This window comes from Eurosta solidaginis, unplaced genomic scaffold (assembly GCF_040869045.1).
Source record: "Eurosta solidaginis isolate ZX-2024a unplaced genomic scaffold, ASM4086904v1 ctg00000623.1, whole genome shotgun sequence".
NCBI lineage: Eukaryota > Metazoa > Arthropoda > Insecta > Diptera > Tephritidae > Eurosta > Eurosta solidaginis.
In genome coordinates, this window is record NW_027136883.1 from 494545 (window position 1) to 516690 (window position 22146).

At 35.0% G+C, this 22146-nt stretch overlaps 1 protein-coding gene across 1 annotated transcript in view; it reads right to left on the reverse strand.

Annotated features, from left to right (window-relative positions):
• Positions 1-20770, reverse strand: part of LOC137235639 (homeobox protein cut-like) — a 67442-nt gene extending 46672 nt beyond the window's left edge. The window contains exon 1 of the mRNA XM_067758533.1: positions 20128-20770. Coding sequence (XP_067614634.1) covers positions 20128-20770 — 643 coding nt within the window. The remainder of the gene's footprint in view (positions 1-20127) is intronic.
• Positions 20771-22146: the final 1376 nt, after the last annotated feature.

Consider the following 22146-nt stretch of genomic DNA (forward strand, 5'->3'; position numbering starts at 1 on the left):
GTAAGTTATGTGAGATGAGACGACTTGAATCATTTTCAGTGAGAATAATGTATGCGGCGAATTGCGACAGTTGAACAAAAAGGCAAACGTAGATATGCTGAAAGTTGTTAAACAAATTACTCCATCGCAAAATGAACAAAAACTACAAGTCATACATTATAACTGCAATATTCTTTCATTCCCAAACTATTTGTGTAATATTGTTACGCGATGAACTAAAATTTATGTCGATTGCAATGCAAAATTCTTTCCGAAATTACTTCCGTCTGTTTTGTTGTGATGAATGTAATACCACTCCCGGAAGAAAAGGCTTTGAAGAGATTAACAAGGTATAATCGAAAAAGCTGTCGCCTTGTCCATCCTAATGTCACGTTGTTTAAGTTTTTTCAAAAATATTAAATAAATTATAAATTGGAAATTGCTTCAAATAAATGTTTTCGTAAATTTAAAAGCTATGAGTGCAATCCCTGCTTAATTCATATGAATCTAAAATATTTGCTGCATTTTCGAGCAGTTAAGGAGGAGAGTTTAAAGCGATAAATTAGTATAAATTTTTAATTTGGCCTATTCTGCTTATTCTGATGTTTCAGTAAAGTGTTGAAATTAAAATAGTTTGATTTTGTTTTTCTTTGCATTCAATATATACATATGCACAACTATACCCACGTCTGCTAAGAATGAACTATAACGAAACATTTGCGTACAATTTTAAATATTTTTTCTTACGGCGCATTTCGAAAGAAGTATGAAAATAAATTTATATCAATTACTTCAAACTAAAAAGAATTCGCGCTTCTTTGAAATGAGCTCGCAAATAGATTTAAGAATACGGCGAATTTAGTTTGTAATGCTGAAACTTTGGGGAATGGATTTATTGTCAACATTTTGGATGTAAGAATGATTTTGAGCAAATTTAACCATATTTTTTGTCACGGCGAAATCGTGGAAATTGGTACATACACAAAGTTAGCAACAATTATGCATATTTCTGTTTATTAACACTTCGGGTTAATTTTTTAATGCGGCGAAATCAGTTTCTTTATAAATCCACGCGGAATAATCTTTTTCTTAAATGTCGCTGTCTAATCTCTACCTCCAAATGGATATTTACCCATTTCACGGCATGCCCTGATTGCAAAAAAACAACAAAAAAACCAAGAACAAAATCATTAAAAAAAATTTACTACGGTCCTCTTAAACGATACTAAGTACTTTCGACACTAATTGTAAGCAACACTTGCCAAATGAGTGAAGTGAAGCGAATATACAAAAGTAAACACATGTTGCAATTATCCTTTATAGACATAGACGCACAGACAACAATACAATAGGATTGATTTTCATCTGCGATGAAACGGCATGGCTGAGGTAAGCGGGTGATGATGATTGGCTAACCTTTTTCACTTTGGCAGCGAACGTCCGAAAGGATACTTTTACATACAACTTAAGGCAAGTGTCAATATTATTAACAAATATTGGTATTACATCAATGGAAGACAAAAGACAAACTTGATATAAAAGAAAAATAGGAAACAAAAACGGCACTGGGGGAAGCTGAAGGTGTTCTCTTTAAAACGAAATTGTACAAAAACTGCGAGGTAGCGAAGAAATAAGTTTTTGGGTGGAAAAAGTAAACAAAAATCAGGCAAATTCGCCTGCATTGTGAATCTTGGAGAGCAAATAATGGCATGGCAACACTTCCGCATTTATAAAAGGCGTCGACTGTTTGGAGGACTAGTGGCAGTATATGAAAGAAGTAAAAATCAAAAAGGCGCAAAAAGGGGTTCATTACGCACACTTGAAAGGGAGTTGAGGGGGAATGGAAAGTGAAAGTATGCATTGCCAAAAAAAAAAAATAACAAAAAAACAAACCGAAAGAATGAACAGAAGCAAGTGAAAGGACAACGCAAATAGCTCGGTTGACCGAAAGTGGTCAGTTTACGGACTAAAGAGGAAGTAAAACTTTTTCCATTTTCCCCACTTCTCAACCAAACAGACATTGCGTATCCCACGCCAGTCGGCATGTGCACCCTTAATCGCACACAACCAACCGGCATAGCAAAAGTCTTTGCATACTTGCAGGCGCTGCATGTGGTAGCGGCGGCAACGTTGGCGGCTTAAATCAAAAAGAGTGTATGTGTGTGCCGACAAAGGCCGACACGACAAACGTTCCATTTTGATATCGGACACTTAAAGTAAGCGGGTGTGTGTGTGCTAACGAAATTTTTCTGACCTTTTTTGTAATATTTCTTTTTTCGTTTTTGTTTAAGGATGCAGCGCCAGCAACCCTCATATTTCGCACAGACGACTATGGAATGTGGCGAGTTAGTGGACTTGAACTTTGACAAAAATGCACGTTCCAGAAAGTGAAGTGTACGAGAAAACAAGCACATCTACTAATGATTGCCTCTATATTTGCGTATATAGCGTACATGAGAGTTTAAGAGTTAAGTGACCGACTTGCGAGACTTTTGTCCACCCATTTGGTTAAGTTGAAGCTTATAATTTGCTGTAGATTAACATCACCAACAGCTGTGTGGTGTAGCCGATCTTCTCACTCATCGCTACAGTTTTAAATTTGTTGCGCACAAGATGAAAGCGAAAACTCTAATAATTTGTTAATGTTTTGTCACCAGCATAATGAGAGAGTAAGAGAATTTTGGTATGAAAATTGGAACTTCACTGTCCCATGGCAGGCATTAAATAGCACATGTGAACACTGCTGTCCATTGCATACATTTAGGCAGAATTTTGGGGGTATTAACTAAGTAAGAAAAATGTGAAAAATGATTTCCGACACAAAACGGTTTAATTACTTAAAAGCCTGGAAAAAAATGTGGTGGTGGTGAAATATGCAAGAGGGTAAGAGTGACGAGGTATATATTTATCCATATATACGGCTGTCAGACAAATCTGTTAACTAAGTTAGCACATGCGCCCAAATGTATGCAATATTTGTAGTAGGAGCGAAGAGCGCACAGTAAAACGAAAAGACTTGAATATGTATTGGGATTTAAATGCAGTAATTAAAGCGTTTACAGTTTTAGCCATATCTCTAATATCGCAATTGAGGAATACTTTGCTTTGCTTATACAAAAATTCTTTATGGCGAAATGGCTTACACATTTTTTTTTAACTTCCTTCTCAAATTTAATGCTTTATTATAAGCGATAACTCGTTTTGCCTTAATTTTTAACATACAATTTTTGGGGCGAATTCAAAATTAAGTATAATTATGATTGCTTAACATTATATTGGTAAATATATTGATTGAGGCAGTTGTATAATAATAATTGCTTAGTTTTACTTTACGGCGAAGTCATACAAATATCAAGGTATTTTGTTTAATTGCAAAAAAATCTCCATAGCTTAAAATTGCTACACTGAAAGTGGTTTTATGCAAGTTCTCTGCAAGAGAAATTGGTAGAAAAATTCCAAACAGTGCTATCGAAGATAAATATCATCTAAAGTACAATGTAAGTCCTATTCTGTGTAATGAAAGTAAAAAATGTTGCGGCGAATTCAATTTGTGTCAAAGATATTTTAATATCAATTTAAGGACTGAATTATTAGCAACAACAGATCCAAAAGTTCAAGTATGAAAACTGTTTTGATATCACAACTTTGAGTTTTTAGAATTTACATTTCTTTTCGTATCCAAATGTTTATTATTAAGAAAAACAATTTGTCGCGAATTCATTTTGCTTTGATTACGCCTCTTTTGCTCCTAAATAAACAGTATGACATTGATTCAAGTACTTTAAAGTCGAATTTTTATAAAAAATTACCAAATCTTTAGCGCGGCGAATTCAACTAATGGTTTACCCTCCCAAAAAAAGTTGTCGGAAAAGTGCTTAAATAGTGAAGCAACTTTTAAACAAATATTCCGAGAATTTTTTTTGCGGCGAATTAATTTTATGCGCAATATTAAATAAAAAAGTAATTTAAACGCTAAAAAAAGTGTCAGAATAGGCTTTAGAAATACTTGTGAGGCAGAAAATTATATTTAGCTAGTTGGCAGCCATTAAATGTTACAATGTCCTATAAGTTATTAGAAGTTAAAGCCTGAAAAATTCATTCATGCTTTAAAATAATGCAAATTTTTAATTTGTATTTCATAAAAAGTAGCAAATTATTTCCACACCAAATAAATCAATCATCAGCGAATTATGCTAACTTTTAACTAAGCCTCCGTCACTCATGCCTTTCGAACCGCCTCTACCTCACAATCTTTCAACTTGAACGCTTCGCAGCAGTCTAATTATTCAACTCTTTCGTTCTTACTTATATTTGTATATATTTTTTATGTTTACCCTTTGCACAACAACAATTGCAGCCTTTGAAGTTATTGTTTTTCACTGTTAGGAGAGCGTGACTTTTTCGTTGCTGTAATTGTTGTTGCGAAATGTCGTCAACATTTTAGCGTCAAATGTTTTAAGCGTCAATGATTTTTTAATTGTAATTGTTAGAAATTATAACGTTGAAAACAAGGGATAAAATAACGCAAAATACCGATGTAGTATAATTTTAGGCAGGTAAGCGCAATTTCATGCTTAGCCAACGATGGTAATTAGGTGGGGAGGTATGGTAGGGAGTACGCACAGGAGTAGCGTGTAGAAAGAGAGAAAACATAGAGGCGCGGTGGTGAAGTTGGCTGCAGTATTAGTGTGCGAATTAAGTTGACGTGTTCTTTGGTTTAAAAACAAAACTGGCGACAACTGCGTCATCTGTAGTCATCTCGCAGCATCTGAATTTCTATATCCAGCATTTATTTTAATCAATTTTCCCGCTCTATTGAGCTACACCCATTCACTTCTGCATTTCAATTCTCTACTGCCATTTGTTAGGCGCATTGCCTGCATTTGCGGCATACTTTAAGGCTTTGTTTGATTTTTTTTTCGATTTCATTTCCAATTTCGATTGCATTTGTTTGTTTAAGTGCGCAAAAGCAATGACTTTTTTAATTTTTTGCTTGCCATTGAATTTTACAATACATCAAAGTTAACAGCCGCCTATACAGTATTGACAAAGTTCAAAGTATATAGCCGTTGCATATTTTTAGGTGCGAAAATTATTCTAATTAATTGGAGCGTGCCAAATGTTGAGTAATACACCTCATAGATTTGCAAAAGTAATTAACATGTTTTGTAAAAGCTACTTCTTAATGCTTAAATGCGTTTGAAAATTTAAGTGGATATTATTACTGATATGGATGAGCTTGCATTTGAAATGCTAATTGCGGCTATGTATATGCAATAATTTTTGTTTGTAAAGAGAAATGAATTTTTTAAATATTCAAAATGTAGATAAATAAAACTCAAGTCTTTAAACTAGCTCTTGGATGTAACTTTTGCATAAATTCAATACTTTTTGACGTTAGATAGGGCATTTATAAAAAAAAATCTAAAATAGGGCGTTTTCAGCAAAATTTTAGGATGGGCTTTTTTGAAACAAGTTCTGGTAAGGGCCTTTTTGAAAATTATTCTGAGATAGGGCGTTTTCGAATTGGCACACGCGATGGGTTAATATTCCACCCAGCCTAAAATATTTTAAATTACCTCCAAGCTTCTCATACTTTTCCAAAAAAATTCTATACTTTGACTTACGGCTTCACGTTAAAGCCTTAAATTATCTAACAATCAGTAGAATGCAACCCTTTTTTCCAAATCTTTGAATACTTCCTCAATTGTTTAACCTTTATTTCGTGCGTCGTTCACTGCCAAGCACCTATAAATCTGCCAAACTGTCAAACTATTAACAAATTTAAATTACTTTTCTATAAATGCGTGCTAGAGTATACTTCAATACAAATGCCGTTATATAGCGACAAATACCAATAGTATAACAATAAATAGTCGTAACAATTGACGACATTTCGAAGGGCGCTTAAGCAATAGTTCGTACTTGGTAGGCATTCTAACGAAAATGTAGAAAGGAAGTTAAAGAAGGTTGAGGTTAAATTGTTGGCAGTAGACGTTGATGTTTGGCGGCTACTGAAAAATTGCATATTTCCGCTTAAAATGAAATGTGAGCAAGTAAATACGTAACGCAGTAGGTTGACTATGAAAGTCATTAAGAACGTGGAGAAGGAGTTGTTTGTGTGGCAGATGCAGAGCGAAAGCCAAATCGAGTGATATGGCGAAACCGCAAAACAAAACAATTTGAGGAAAATGTCAACTTTTAAAGGGAAAGTTAGTATGAAATATAAATGGCAGCAGTGTAATTGAGAGTGTGAGGAAAACGTGTGGTAAAAGTTTGAGTATATTGGAGAGATAAACTATTTTGATAGAACTAAATCTTACTACAAACTACTATATCACAGTTACTTTGTAACAATTCTTATAAAAAAATGTCTTCTTTATTGCGGTTTTTTTCATAATTTTTTATATATACCAACTAATGATACTCTTCTTATTTAACTTTAGCTTTATAATACTCTTTCTACTACTATTATTTTATTATAAAATTTTTTTAAAAACATTATTTTATTACTTTACCGCTGTTTTCTAAAAGCTAACTGTTTTTTTCTACTGCTAGTTTTTCTATCTAAAAACAAGGAACAAAAAACACAAGGAAAGCTAGACGTCGAAAACTTCAATCACAACAGACTGCCAATGATTTCGCAACTAGACTCTCACACCTGTTCTCTGAAAGCACAACTCATCCTGAAGGAATACAGGAGCAGTGGGAGCATATTTCCAAAGCACTTCGTACTGCCGCCGAAGAAAAAATTGGTTAACGGCGGCCACGAAAAACAACTGGTACGATGAAGAATACCGCGTTGCAACCGAAATAAAAGACGCTGCCTACAGGGCTACGTTAAAAGCGAGCGCGACAAGAGGAGTGTGTGAACGCTATCGTGAGTTGAAAAGGGAAGCGAGACGCCTTTTCAGGAAGAAAAAAGCAGAAGCAGAAAGGCGTGAGTGCGAGGAGCTTGAGCTGCTAGCCACCAGGAATAACGCCCGAAAATTTTACCAAAAAATACGGCGACAGACGGAAGGTTTTAAGACCGGGGCAAACTCCTGTAGGAATGAAAACGGCGACCTTGTAACTGATGTCCAGAGAGTGCTTAGTTATGGAGGGAACACTTCTCTGCTCCCCTAAATGGAGGCAGCAATTCACCGCGCAGAGATGAAGAACCCGATCCCGCAATCGATGATGATGGAATATATGTCCCCCGCCCGATTATGACGAAGTTAGAATAGCAATAACCAGATTGAAAAACAACAAGGCCGTGGGCGCTGATGGATTGCCTGCGGAGCTATTCAAGTTCGGCGGCGAGGAGTTGGTAAGGCGCATGCAGCAGCTTCTTAGCAAAATATGGGCGGACGAAAGCATGCCCGATGATTGGAATCTAAGTGTTCTTTGCCCAGTCCACCAGAAGGGGGATACTGCAAAATGCACCAACTATCGTGGAATCAGCCTTCTTAATATCGCATATAAGGTCCTTTCAAGTGTATTGTGCGAAAGATTGAAGCCCACCGTGAACCTGCTGATTGGACCTTATCAGTGCGGCTTCAGACCTGGTAAATCTACCATCGACCAGATTTTCACAATGCGCCAAATCTTGGAAAAAACCCGTAAAAAGAGAATCGACACACATCACCTCTTCGTCGACTTTAAATCCGCCTTCGGCAGCATGAAAAGGAGCTGCCTATATGCCGCTATGTCTGAATTTGGTTTCCCCGCAAAACTTATACGGCTGTGCAAAATGACGTTGAGCAACACCATCAGCTCAGTCAGAATTGGGAAGGACCTCTCCGAGCCGTTCGAAACTAAACGAGGTTTCAGACAGGGTGACCCCCTATCGTGCGATTTCTTTAACTTGATGCTGGAGAAAATTATACTAGCTGCAGAACTTAACCGCCCTGGAACAATATACTATAAAATCGTGCAATTACTGGCATATGCTGATGACATTGATATCATCGGCCTAAACACCCGCGCTGTTAGTTCTGCTTACTCCAAGCTGGAAAAAGAGGCGGTAAAGATGGGTTTGATGGTGAATGAGGACAAAACGAAGTACCTGCTGTCATCGAGCAAAGAGTCAGCGCATATGCGCCTTGGCAACCACGCTACTGTTGGCAGCCATAATTTCGAAATAGTAAAAGACTTCGTTTATTTGGGAACCAGCATCAACACTAGCAACAACATCAGCACTGAAATCCAGCGAAGAATCAATCTTGCCAATAAATGCTACTTTGGACTAGGTTGGCAATTGAAAAGTAAAGTCCTCTCTCGGCGAACGAAAATCATAATCTACAAGTCACTTATCGTACCCGTCCTGCTATATGGGGCAGAAGCATGGACCATGACAACAGCAGATGAAGCGGCTTTGGGAGTGTTAGAGAGAAAAGTTCTTCGAAAGATTTATGGACCTCTACGCGTTGGCGATGGCGAGTACCGAAGAAGATTTAATGATGAGCTGTACGAGCTATACGCAGACATCAACATAGTCCAGCGAATTAAAACGCAGCAGCTGCGCTGGCTAGGCCATGTTATGCGAATGAAAGATGATGCTCCGGCCAAGAAAGTGTTTCTATCGGAATCCGCCTATGGAAGCAGAGGTAGAGGGCGGCCCCCACTCCGTTGGAAGGACCAGGTGGAAAACGATTTATACTCCCTTGGTGTGACCAATTGGCGCCGGTTGGCGGAGCGAAGGAGCGACTGGCGCGCCTTGTTGGACGGCCATAACCGTTTAGACGGTTAAGCGCCAATTAAGTAAGTAAGTAAGTAGTTTTTCTATCATAATTTTTTTAATTTATTCGACTTACTGTTTTACTACCTTTTTCATCGGCTGTTTTAACTTACTTTTTTTACTACATTTTTTTAAAAACATTATTTTTTACTTTACCGCTGTTTTCTTACAGCTTACTGTCTTAGGAACAGTTTTTCTATTTATTAGACTAACTGTTTTACTACCTTTTTCATGGCCTTTTTTAACTTACTTTTTTTACTACCTTCTTTTAATACTTTTGACACAGACTTTCTTCTATATCTTTCTCACTAATTTAAATATAAATATTTACGTTGTTTTCTATTTTTGTTATACTTCTCTAAAATATTTTGAATTTTCTCTACTACCTTTTACACAACTTTATTTTATTTTTCATCTAGCCCTCTATACCAACTTTTTTTTGCTATTTTATAAACAGTTTTTCTATTTAATCTACAACCTTTATTTACTACTTTAACTAAGAATTACTACTACGTTCTGACTGACTTAATTATAGTTTATTTTAATTTCTCTACTACTTTTCTCAAAATTTTAAAACTTTTGTACTATACTATCTATTGGGCTGTAATTTACTTTAAACTTCGCTCTCTTTACCATTTTACTTATTTTAAAGATTTATTTTTGTTTTTTTTTTTTTATTACTTTTTTCACTTTTCTCATGTGCATATACTAATTTGAAATTCACTTATTTCCTACTCTACTTCTTTTCTTTCCTACTTTAACATAGACCTTTCTGAACAACTTAATTATAGTTTTTCTACGGGTTTCTTTATTTTATGCTAATTTTTTAAACTTTAATATACTTTTCAATATCTTATCTACTGCTTTTATTTACTTTTAACGCCGCTCTCCTTGCAATATATTTGACTTATTTATTGAGAGGTTAGTTCTAATATCTTTCTCTGTAATTTAGTTTCAGCCTTAGCAAGATTTTCTCACTTTTTACTACTTTCCCAAAATGTTCAATACTTTTCTACTGCATTTTTAATACCTTTCTACTAATTTCCTTTACTTTTTCACCTTTATCATATGCATATATTTATTTGCCTCTTTAAAAATCCTTTTTTACCTCTAGTGATCTCCGCTTTCACTCGTTTTTACTATTTTTCTCATATTTTTTAAAACGTTTTTTCTAACTTTTCTACTACCTTTAGCACCTTTCTACTACTATGTCTTATTTTTGAAACTTTTTCATACATATTTTTTTGTCCTTCAAAAAATGTTTGTTTCTTAGGGTTCTTTAAGCTATACCTCGATGTTGTCCTACGGCTCTATTGAAACACAACACTTTACCACTTTCTGACATTCCAACCTTTTCTTTTGACAACTTCTTTGTGTGCAACATAATGTTGACAACTACTCATATTTTAATACAGTTTGCTTACTCATGAATTATTTTCATTTCTTCTTAAAATTGTATGCTTAGAGTAGCTAAAACTGGCAAAATATGCATGAACAACAAGCAAAAGTACAAAATTAACGATGAAGTGGCGCTGCTAAATAAAAAATTCCAACAAAAAAATTTTAAATATTTCTATGCATTTTTGAATTTGATTTTGATTTTTTTAGAACGACTCAATATAGATAAAGGACTATAACATCATTAATATGAAGTAATTAAATCAAGAAGGAAAAAAATTCTGCCACTTTTAGGCGTCATAATATTTTAGGAGTGAAAAAAGTTTTTCAGAAGGGGTAATTAATAAGATTTTTGACCAAATTGAAAGCAACTTTTAGAAATAAAAGCAAACATTTTTCACGCATAATTTTAATTAAAACAAGTAAGGAAGGCTAAGTTCGGGTGTAACCGAACATTACATACTCAGTTGAGAGCTTTGGAGACAAAATAAGGAAAATCACCATGTAGGAAAATGAACCTAGGGTAACCCTGGAATGTGGTTGTATGGCATGTGTATCAAATGGAAGGTATTAAAGAGTATTTTAAGAGAGAGTAGGCCATAGTTCTATGGATGGACGCCATTTAGGGATATCGCCATAAAGGTGGACCAGGGCTGACTCTAGAATGTGTCTGTACGATATGGGTATCAAATGAAAGCTGTTAATGAGTATTTTGAAAGGGAGTGATCCTTAGTTCCATAGGTGGACGCCGTTTCGAGATATCGCCATAAAGGTGGACCAGGGCTGACTCTAGATTGTGTTTGTACGATATGGGTATCAAATGAAAGGTGATAATGAGTATTTTAAAAGGGAATGGACTTTAGTTCTATAGGTGAACGCCTTTTCGAGAAATCGCCATAAAGCTGGACCAGGGGTGACTCTAGAATATGTTTGTACGATATGGGTATCAAATGAAAGCTGTTAATGAGTATTTTGAAAGGGAGTGATCCTTAGTTCTTTTCGAGATATCGCCATAAAGGTGGACCAAGGGTGACTCTAGAATGTTTGTACGATATGGGTATCAAACGAAAGGTGTTACTGAGCATTTTAAGAGGGAGTGGGCATTAGGTCTATAGGTGGACGCCTTTTCGAGATATCGCCATTAGGGTGGGCCAGGGCTGACTCTAGAATGTTTGTACGATATGGGTATCAAACGAAAGGTGTTACTGATCATTTTTAGAGGGAGTGGGCATTAGGTCTATAGGTGGACGTCTTTTCGAGATATCGCCATTAGGGTGGGCCAGGGTGACTCTAGAATGTGTTTGTCGATATGGGTATCAAAAGAAAGGTGGTAATGAGTATTTTAAAAGGGAGTAATCCTTAGTTCTATAGGTGGACGCCTTTTCGAGATATCGCCATAAAGGTGGACCAAGGGTGACTCTAGAATGTTTGTACGATATGGGTATCAAGCGAAAGGTGTTACTGAGCATTTTAAGAGGGAGTGGGCATTAGGTCTATAGGTGGACGCCTTTTCGAGATATCGCCATTAGGGTGGGCCAGGGGTGACTCTAGAATGTTTGTACGATATGGGTATCAAACGAAAGGGGTTACTGAGCATTTTAAGAGGGAGTGGGCATTAGGTCTATAGGTGGACGCCTTTTCGAGAAATCGCCATTAGGGTGGGCCAGGGGTGACTCTAGAATGTTTGTACGATATGGGTATCAAACGAAAGGTGTTACTGAGCATTTTAAGAGGGAGTGGACATTAGGTATATAGGTGGACGCCTTTTCGAGATATCGCCATTAGGGTGGGCCAGGGGTGACTCTAGAATGTTTGTACGATATGGGTATCAAACTAAAGGTGTTACTGAGCATTTTAAGAGGGAGTGGGCATTAGGTCTATAGGTGGACGCTTTTTCGAGATATCGCCATTAGGGTGGGCCAGGGGTGACTCTAGAATGTTTGTACGATATGGGTATCAAACGAAAGGTGTTACTGAGCATTTTAAGAAGGAGTGGGCATTAGGTCTATAGGTGGACGCCTTTTCGACATATCGCCATTAGGGTGGGCCAGGGCTGACTCTAGAATGTTTGTACGATATGGGTATCAAACGAAAGGTGTTACTGAGCATTTTAAGAGGGAGTGGACATTAGGTATATAGGTGGACGCCTTTTCGAGATATCGCCATTAGGGTGGGCCAGGGGTGACTCTAGAATGTGTTTGTACGATATGGATATCAAATTAAAAGTATTAATGAGGGTTTTAAAAGCGAGTGGCCCTTAGACGTATATGTGAAGGCGTTCTCGCGATATCGACCAAAATTTGGACCAGGTGATCCAGAAAATCATCTGTCGGGTACTGCTAATTTATTTATATATGCAATACCACTAACAGTATTCCTGCCAAGATTCAAAGGGCTGTTGATTTCGCCTTGTAGAACTTTTTCATTTTCTTCTACTTAATATGGTAGGTGTGACACCCATTTTACAAAGTTTTTTCCAAAGTTATATTTTGCGTCAATAAACCAATCCAGTTACCATGTTTCATCCCTTTTTTCGTAGTTGGTATAGAATTATGGCATTTTTTTCATTTTTCGTAATTTTCGATATCGATAAAGTGGGCGTGGTTATGGTCGGATTTCGGCCATTTTTTATACCAAGATAAAGTGAGTTCAGATAAGTACGTGGCCTAAGTTTAGTAAAGATATATCGGTTTTTGTTCAAGTTATTGTGTTAACGGCCGAGCGGAAGGACAGACGGTGGACTGTGTATAAAAACTGGGCGTGGCTTTCACCGATTTCGCCCATTTTCACACAGAACAGTTATCGTCACAGAATCTATGCTCTTACCAAATTTAAGAAGGATTGGTAAATTTTTGTTCGACTTATGGCATTATAAGTATTCTAAACAAACTAAATGAAAATGGGCGGAGCCATGCCCATTTTGAAATTTTCTTTTATTTTTGTATTTTGTTGCATGATATCATTACTAGAGTTGAATTTTGACTTAATTTACTTATATACAGTAAAGATATAAAATTTTTTGTTAAAATTTGAATTTAAAAAAATTTTTTTTTAAAAAGTGGGCGTGTTCTTCATCCAATTTTGCTAATTTTTATTTAGCACATATATAGTAATAGTAGTAACGTTCCTGCCAAATTTCATCATGATATCTTCAACAACTGCCAAATTACAGCTTGCAAAACTTTTAAATTACCTTCTTGTAAAAGTGGGCGGTGCCACGCCCATTGTCCAAAATCTTACTAATTTTCTATTCTGCGTCATAACGTCAACGCATCTACCAAGTTTCATCGCTTTAACCGCCTTAGGCAATGAATTATCGCATTTTTTCGGTTTTTCGAAATTTTCGATATCGAAAAAGTGGGCGTGGTTATAATCCGATATCGTTTATTTTAAATAGCGATCTGAGATGAGTGCTCAGGAACCTACATACCAAATTTCATCAAGATATCTCAAAATTTACTCAAGTTATCGTGTTAACGGACGGACGGACGGACGGACGGACGGACGGACATGGCTCAATCAAATTTTTTTTCGATCCTGAATATTTTGATATATGGAAGTCTATATCTATCTCGATTCCTTTATATATGTACAACCAACCGTTATCCAATCAAACTTAATATACTCTGTGAGCTCTGCTCAACTGAGTATAAAAAAATTTTAAATGAGTACTTTTCTCGTGCTTATCTGTTTGAATACTTATGTATTTATCTGTACGCATGACTACAAGCATGTCAACATTGGCTCAACGCCAATTATTGGGGTCAGCGTGCGAAAAATATTCCTTCTTTTACGAATATGACAGCTTATATTCCTTTGTGGCTACATACAAACATACCTATAATGCAGTTAGGCAGTAAACACACATACATATATAAGATAAGTGTATTTGTATGTAATTACTTCTAGTTGTTGTTTGCTTGTATGCTTTTTTGCCTTTGGTACGCTTTGACAGAAAAGATCGGCGACAAGGTGTTAAGTGTTGGTAATTAATTTAATTTGTTGACGGAGTAGCAATGGACAGAATGGGTACAAATATCAAAGAGAGTATAAAGTAAATAAATGGGTGTAGTTTCAACTTAAAAATTATGCACGTTTGTATGTATTTATTAGATCATGTTGGTATAGAAATATCAATACCCCAAAAAATGAAATGAAATGTGAAAAGATGAGAAAGTAACAGAAATCATGTTCCAATAATTGCTGTAAATAATTAGCAAAATATGTATAATTTTTAAAGTAGTTTCGTAAAAGCATATCCTCTGCCAGAAAAGCCGTTAAAATGAAAATGGTGCTAAAAATATTTACTACTTTTTAAATTTCCTACTACTTTTTTAAATTTACTACTACTTTTTTAATTTCGCAACTTATCTTAGCTTTTAATTATTTTCGTCTACTCGGTTACGGCTATACACCTAGCATATTTCCTTCAATCTAAAATATCCTACTTTCTTACTAATGCTGTTTTCATACTATTTCAGATACTTTTATTTTAATATTTTGCTACACATGCGCTATGTTAATTTTATCTTGTTAAAATGAAAATGATATGCATGCATATTTTCTACTATTCTTTTAGTATACTACTATTTTCATATACTTTATATGGCATTCTGTCAACTTTTGCATTCTCGTTTTAATCATTTTCTTTTACAAAGATACAATTTCTTTTCGTACTTTTTTCAATTTCCTACTACCTTTTTTAATTTCTTATTGTTTTACATATTCGCTTATCCTCATTTTGAATATGTTTCTCTTCTACGAAGTATATTTTTTTCACCTAAAAAGGTCCTACCTTCTTATTAATGCTGTTTTCCTACTATTTCACATTTGGAGGTGGGTTTCTACACTCCTTGGGAACAGTTACTTTTTAATTACATCTAGCTGATATAACTTAAGTGAGCAGTAGCATGGATTTCTATTTTTATAAGCTTTCATACCTCTAGTTCGATTGGAGCTATTCCAATGATATTTCATTTATGGGCCATGTAAACCTAGACTCAATACTTATATTAGGAGAAAAGGACAGTGATACTCCCCCTGGAACTGTTTTGCTAAATCGGCATAACTTTGTGTAATTCAGACGTCCAAGTATCCCAACTTTTGCATTTATAATTTAAGGAACCTTTCTCGAGGCTATTTCAAAATATATTAGAACTATTTCAATACTGTTTTGAGATTGTTATCCAAATTTTCTCAGGACTGTTCCGGAGTAGTGCCCTGCTTGTTTTCGTAATAATATCGGTTAGAACATTTCATGACTATTTCGTGATTATCTGCGTATAGTTCGAGACTATTTCGGACCTTTTCGGGAATATTTTCGAAGCTGCTTCGAGGCTCTTCGGAAATCATATCGGAATAATTGTTACGCGGTATTTTCATCGGATCATTTCGAGATCGGTTTAGGAATTTTTTTAAGACCATTTAGAGATCATTTCATCAAAATGTATTTCAGGGAAGTTTTGAGCCACACCGTTTTAAATGTTGAAGTACATTCTTCTTTATATGGATCATTGCTGGTTTATCTCTGGATTATTTTGCGATTGTGCCTTTCGAGATATTTTCGAAGCTGTTTCAAAGAAAATTTTTTCGGAGCTATTTTCAGGATCATATCGGGGTGTATCGCAAGAATTTTATGTTGCATTTTCTTGGGGGTAGAGGCTGGTAGTTAATAAGTTAAAAAAATGTTAAAACTTGTATATTTAAAAAAAAAAAATTATAATTACATGAAGTTTCAATGCTCACCGAACCTCTGTATCTTACTTTCTTGGTCTAACTTCATTACTTATCCTTCAACTTTAACATATGCGCTTTGAAGTAAGCAAACCTTATGGCATGCAAAACTTGTTATCAATGTTCGTGCATCAGTGGTGTAAGAAAAAATTTCAGTCAAATATAAAAATAATTACTGAATCTTAATTAGTTGCTTTTTAGATATTTATTTTGTATTTGCATGCGAATTTTGCAAATGCAGTAATTAGCAGACGGAAACTTCTCAAATTTGTTTCATGTGAAATGGTAATTAAAAAATTTTGAAACGTACGAAAAAAGTTAAAAGAACGAATAAAATAAAGCGATATAAAATAAACATAAAATAAAATAAAAATTAAAAAAAAATTATCATAACTAAATTTCGTTAATTTGCTGTCTACGTCATAGCATGACAAGCAATTTGGCCAATAAAATTTAAACAAATGAATGATTATATATAAAATCAAAGATAATTAAAAATTCCGCATTTTTAATTTTTGTAGTCTGGCAGTAAGCCAATGAACAACCAATCAATGCAAGCAAAGTAAAAGTGGAGCGTTTGAGAGTGTGCATGTAAAGTAGGGAAAGGGACGATAGGCGCGGTATGATGTGGTTAGGAAAAAAAATGTAAGCGATTGCGGCAGTTGCATGCAAATTAGCAAACACAAAAATATAAAAAAAAAAGGAACAAAAAATTTTTAACAACAAATTTGTTGATATGCGCGCGAAAATTTGGAATACTACTCGTGCAAAAAGATAAGAAAAAAAAAACATATTAAATAATAAACAAAAAATTTAAATGACGTTTATACTTTGTAAATATTTATCCCAATGTTTTTTTTTTTTTTTTGTTAGACATTCGAAGGTGGTTCCCAAATATTTATATGCCTCACATGCTATTGTGGTCAATTTATTTACTGCTTATATACACCGAAAGAAATGAAGCTAGGAAAAGAAAGAATACAGTTTTGTTGTGCTTAAATTAATGGACATTTAATAAAATTTAACGTGTTATGGTTAATTTAACCAAGATTTTTCTATCAATAAAACAAATGTTTTTAGCTATTTCAACAGAACAAAAACTATTGGTTTCAAGTTAATAATATTCTGTAAAAATGAAAGCTTCTCAAACAATCTATTTGGCTTTTCTGTTAAAAGTACTGATTTCATTGATAATTTCAACAGCGCACAACTGTCAATATTACGCAAAAGCTTCGGTTTATTTTAAAGAGACACTTACGCTCACGACACCCACTTCTTCGTTGTTATGGCTTATTGTGTCACAGAAATATCTCTCATATTAACAGTCACTACTACTCCAATGTTGCCGGTAATCTGTTACTTTAAATACTTTCATTGGTATTGTGGCGAATATTAGCAGTTTCGACACGTCAATATGTTGCTAGCACTAAATGCTGGACAACAACAAAAGCAAGGTATACAGATGAAATAGAAAACAGTCACACATATACATAGAAGACAACAGATAATCTGAGATGAAGAGATGTACAGCGATATTACTCAGACATATACATTGAAGGCAACATCCTCTATGAGAAACAGGAACGAGCAGGATACAGGAACGAACTTTATATATGAGATACAAAAACGAGCAGTATATAAGCAACAATTCGAGAAGGAAATAGGCGAACGAGAACTTGAGAGTATAAAATCAGAGCAAGATAAGGAGTAGTTAATCAGTTTTACTTTAACACGCTATAAGTGAAATACGCGAATACATTGAATTGTGAAGATCTACTACCATAGTAGTGCTGTAATAAAGTGCTTTTTGTATACATAACAATTGCGTTTATTTTTCGACAGTTCATAAGCTCGAACGAAGATTTCTTAAAATTTACTCGTAGTTCGGTTGATTTTATCAGCTTTTTTGTTTCAGTGTATTTAATTCATTGCGGTACGCATTGTGCTCATTAGAAAATCTATTTTCTATATAAATTACATATGTATTAACACACATATGCATGTGTGTGTAAAATCATAAATTTTTTTGTAATTATTTATGTCGAAAAATTTTGAATAGCAATAAATGCATCGCAACGGTCCACAAATACCAAATTGAAGGCGTCGCTTAGCTTTTTAGGATTGATTGTCGTTGTATAGATTGTGCGCACAAGCGCTTAAATTGCATTACACATACATATGTTTAAATATTTTTGTTGTTTCACATTATTTAGTTATGTAGTATGTGAAATTGTGTGCTGAATTCTATAAAATTTATTGCACAATATATTTATTTTGCACAATTTTTTTTGAGATGTTTTTTTTCTATGCATTACTAATTTCGTGTTATGTTTGATTTGGATGTCACTTTGGCATACTTTTGCTTAAGCTCGTATGTCTGTATGTTTGGATTTATGTAAGCTGACATTTGCAAGTTGTTGGCCTTCAGTGTGTGTGCATTATTTGATTTTCCGTTTGATTGCATTAGCAGCTAAATTGATTTAGTTGAATTTCTGGTAACATATCGATGTCGCTTTTTATTTTTGTATGAAAAATGTGTGAGATGCGCTTTTTTTTTGTAATTTTTAACAGATGTGCAATAAAAAATTTTTTAGCGGGAATTGTATATTGTTTTGAGTGTAGAGTTAAAAAACAAATTTTTTAAAATAAAATTTTTTAGCCATTTAAATAAAAAAAAAAAAATAAATAATAAATACTTATATAAATAAATTTTTTAAAATTTTATTATTTTGTAATTTGTCTCTATGTATTGCCTTTTTTTGCATTCCTTTTTATATAAAGCCTCGTACATAACCATATATGTACTATATGTTTTAAATTTAAAATTGTGGGGAATGTATTTAGGTTCATTCAACAGAACTTGATCAATGACATTAGATTTTATAGCACTGCGTTTATTAGCAACTCTTCAGCTGTTCCAATTTTAACAATATTTACCACGAATCCAGCGCCACCTACCGGGGAAATTTTCTCGCTCCCCTTTTCCAAAACATGAGCTTACTTAATTCGAACGTATATACGAATTATTTGAACCCGTGAGTAATTTGCCGTTTTTTTAACTCATACTGCATTTCCATCGCGCTCTGAATTATTTAGGGAATGTATGGGAATGGTTTTCAATGATCTTTCCAAGGCAATTTCTGGACATTTTGTTTTGTATCTTTTTCGTGCAGTTTTGGAGAAGTTTCTTGTTTGCATTCGGAATAATAATGCAATCAGTTAGAGAGTATTTAGTGATCATTTCGGGATTATCGCTGAGCACTTTCGAGTTTGGTTTCGATATTATATCGGGACTACCACTGACCATTTTGGGACGTTTTTTGGCGCTATTTCTAGGCTGTTTTGTAATCATAGCGAGACCAATTTGGAATTGTTTCCAAAATAATTTCGGATTGATTTCGCAAGCTCTTTGAACTATAACCGGTTCGTTTCGATATAGTTTTTAGAAGTTGTTTACAAAAAAAATTAACAAATAAATCCAGACTAGCAGCTGGATTTTAGGCCGAATTTCACTCAATTGTGTTAGCTGTTCTGGTTGCGTCACAGTAGGCGGACATCCCGACATCTAAACATCTAAACTTTTATACTGACAATATATGGTTCAGGTTTCATATAGGTATCCGCCCTTAGACTACTTCAAAATATTTCCACATGTTTTTGGATGAAATCGGTTCTCTTTAGGATTGTCTTGTGGATAATTTTAAATTATGCTTAACCGCTATTCACGATTACTTTAAAAAAGGGCATTCCACAGCACAATTATGCTCTCATTGCGTAGACGAAAGGGCAATCACTTAAAATTTTTGTAGACCTATGGTTTAAAAGCTCAATAAGGGGTTCTTTGGGGTGTTTTATTTTTACTTGTTTATCCCTATGAACTCAACTGCAGCTTTTTGAACTAAAACTAAAAAAGTACACCTGAATATCCTGCTTTGATCTTTTTCTAAATTTTTTACCACATATCATTCTTATGACAGGGTTTTGTTAAATTCAATTTTTAACACAGTAAGAAGATTAAAATGTTCTAAACCGTAACGCAATAGCATTTGACAAACCCTCACCTGGTGCAGCTTATCACCAGAGCCGCACACATATGTTGCTAGCAAAAAAAAGTTTCAGAGTTTTGCTGCGCAACGTAACGCACAAATACCTGCGTGCGGTTGCAGCTGTCAGGGGCACATTATAAACATCGCCTCCCAGATGCTTAAACGCTTTACTAACTGTCACAATGTGTTGCGCTGTCAAACTTTATGCTAAAGGGATAATAGTATGTAAATAAAAAACCATTTTGTACTCACCGTTCTTGAGCAGCATCACAGCGCTATCATCACAGCCCCAGGCTTGCATTTTGCGATAACTGTCACGTCCTTTCTCGGTCAACTTATCCCATGGCTTCGGTTTGGACAGCAACTCCGATACGTTGCCCTGTGACAAGCCCAGTATATATTTGGCAAACAGCCGCTGACCAATATTATGCACTGATAACAGTTCACGTATACGCCGAGAGATGTCCAACGGTTGATTGGCATACTTATCCATGTTGTAGCGCAACATTTCCTGCAACTTGGCTTCCATTGGATCACTCTTCGGTATGAGCGATTCGCCGAGACGACCAGCCATGGAAGCACCTGGTGGCAGTTGCAAATCATCACCAAAGCGGAAATGACCGCGTTCCTGAAATTGGAATGGTAGGGCATATAAATAGCCAGGTCGCAAGGGTGGATGTGGTTGTGCGGACATTGCGCCAGCGGCAGCCATAGCAGCAGCGCTTGGCGTATTTACGTTCGGTGTGCCACACAATATATTGTTGTTGTCCCCGAGCAACATAGATTTGCTGTTGGCACTAGAGGAGGTAGAGGAGGGTCCATGCTTTTGTGCTACTGCATTCGCAGATTGCTGTTGCTGGTGATGTAGGTGGTGCTGGTGCATGTGGTGGGACATAAGTGCTGGGTGCTGGTGGTTGATGATGCTGCTGCTGTGATGTCAGCAAACGTTGCTGCAGCTGATTGGCAAATATGTTATTGGCGTTTAATCCTTTCGCGGCGTTAGCATTATTACCACCTGTGGGTATTTTAAAAACACGCCAATATGAGTTCACTAACTCTTCGCCGAGCAGCGTACCAAAGGTGTCAACATTTTCGTCGAAACCTGCAATGTTGGTGGCAGGTGCGGTTGAATCACTTACATGTTGCTGCAATGCTGCTAATTCGGACTTGACTAACGCTTCATCATTATCGTCATCACTCTCCCCCACATCCACATCGATTGTGTGCGGTAAAGCGTTTGAAATCTCAGTTTGCTGCACTGTATGTGCGCTATTCATCATGGCGGATTCAAGCTTGTTTCTTTGCTGCTCATCAGCATTATTTTCCTCATCATCAAAAATTTCTATTTTTAGTATTTTCGGAAATATTTGTTAATTTGTTGCTATTGTTGTTGCATCTGACGTCATCGCTTTCTTGCTGTTGGCTGGCAGCCACTGTTGTTCCTGTGGAGCACAGAGCAAATAGACACAGCAAACAATAATGATTTTGTTGCAACAACAATTCTTCAAAATTGATATTCATAGGTTGTTAATAAACTATGGGATTTATCGGTTGGTTTTATGTAGGAATGGAGGGAGATGATTTTTTTTTTCAATGAATATTGGTTACCAATTAATGGGAAAATATGATTTAATAAAAAAAAGTAACAAAATATTTTTCTTAACTGCACTTTACAAAATGTGCAGTTTTTTGAAATTTAAACGCAATTTTCTTTATTATTTATTTAAATATTATTAACAAAAAATGATTCAAGGTTCGATTCTAGCTCAAGGCCAGAACAATAAACAAAATACAATTTTTTCAAATTTAGAAATATTAAAAAAATAACAATAATTATCATTAGAAAAAAATTATTGTTCTGGCCTTGAGTTCGAATCGAACCTTGAATCATTTATCAATAGGCCGATAAAAACAAAAACAATAATTAACAAAATATTTAAACAAAATTTTTGTATTTTCAACCAAATACTTTTTAATAATTTTTAATAAAAATTTAAATTAATTAAATTAATTTGGGAGCATTTTCTTTTAATAATTTACATCTATTTTGTTCAAATTGAGCTATTTGTTTGAACCTTAAATTTGTACTCTCTAATGCAATTTGAGGTGTTCCAGAAATTTCATGTTTTTTACAAAAACCTTTTTTTTTGAAAAATAAAATAAAATTTTGGTTTCGAAATTTAAAATGTTCATAAGACACCCTTCTGCTGCTAGAAAAAGTTTGAATTTGAAAGGGTTTCTATAATCATTTTCAGCGGAAAAAATTAGAGC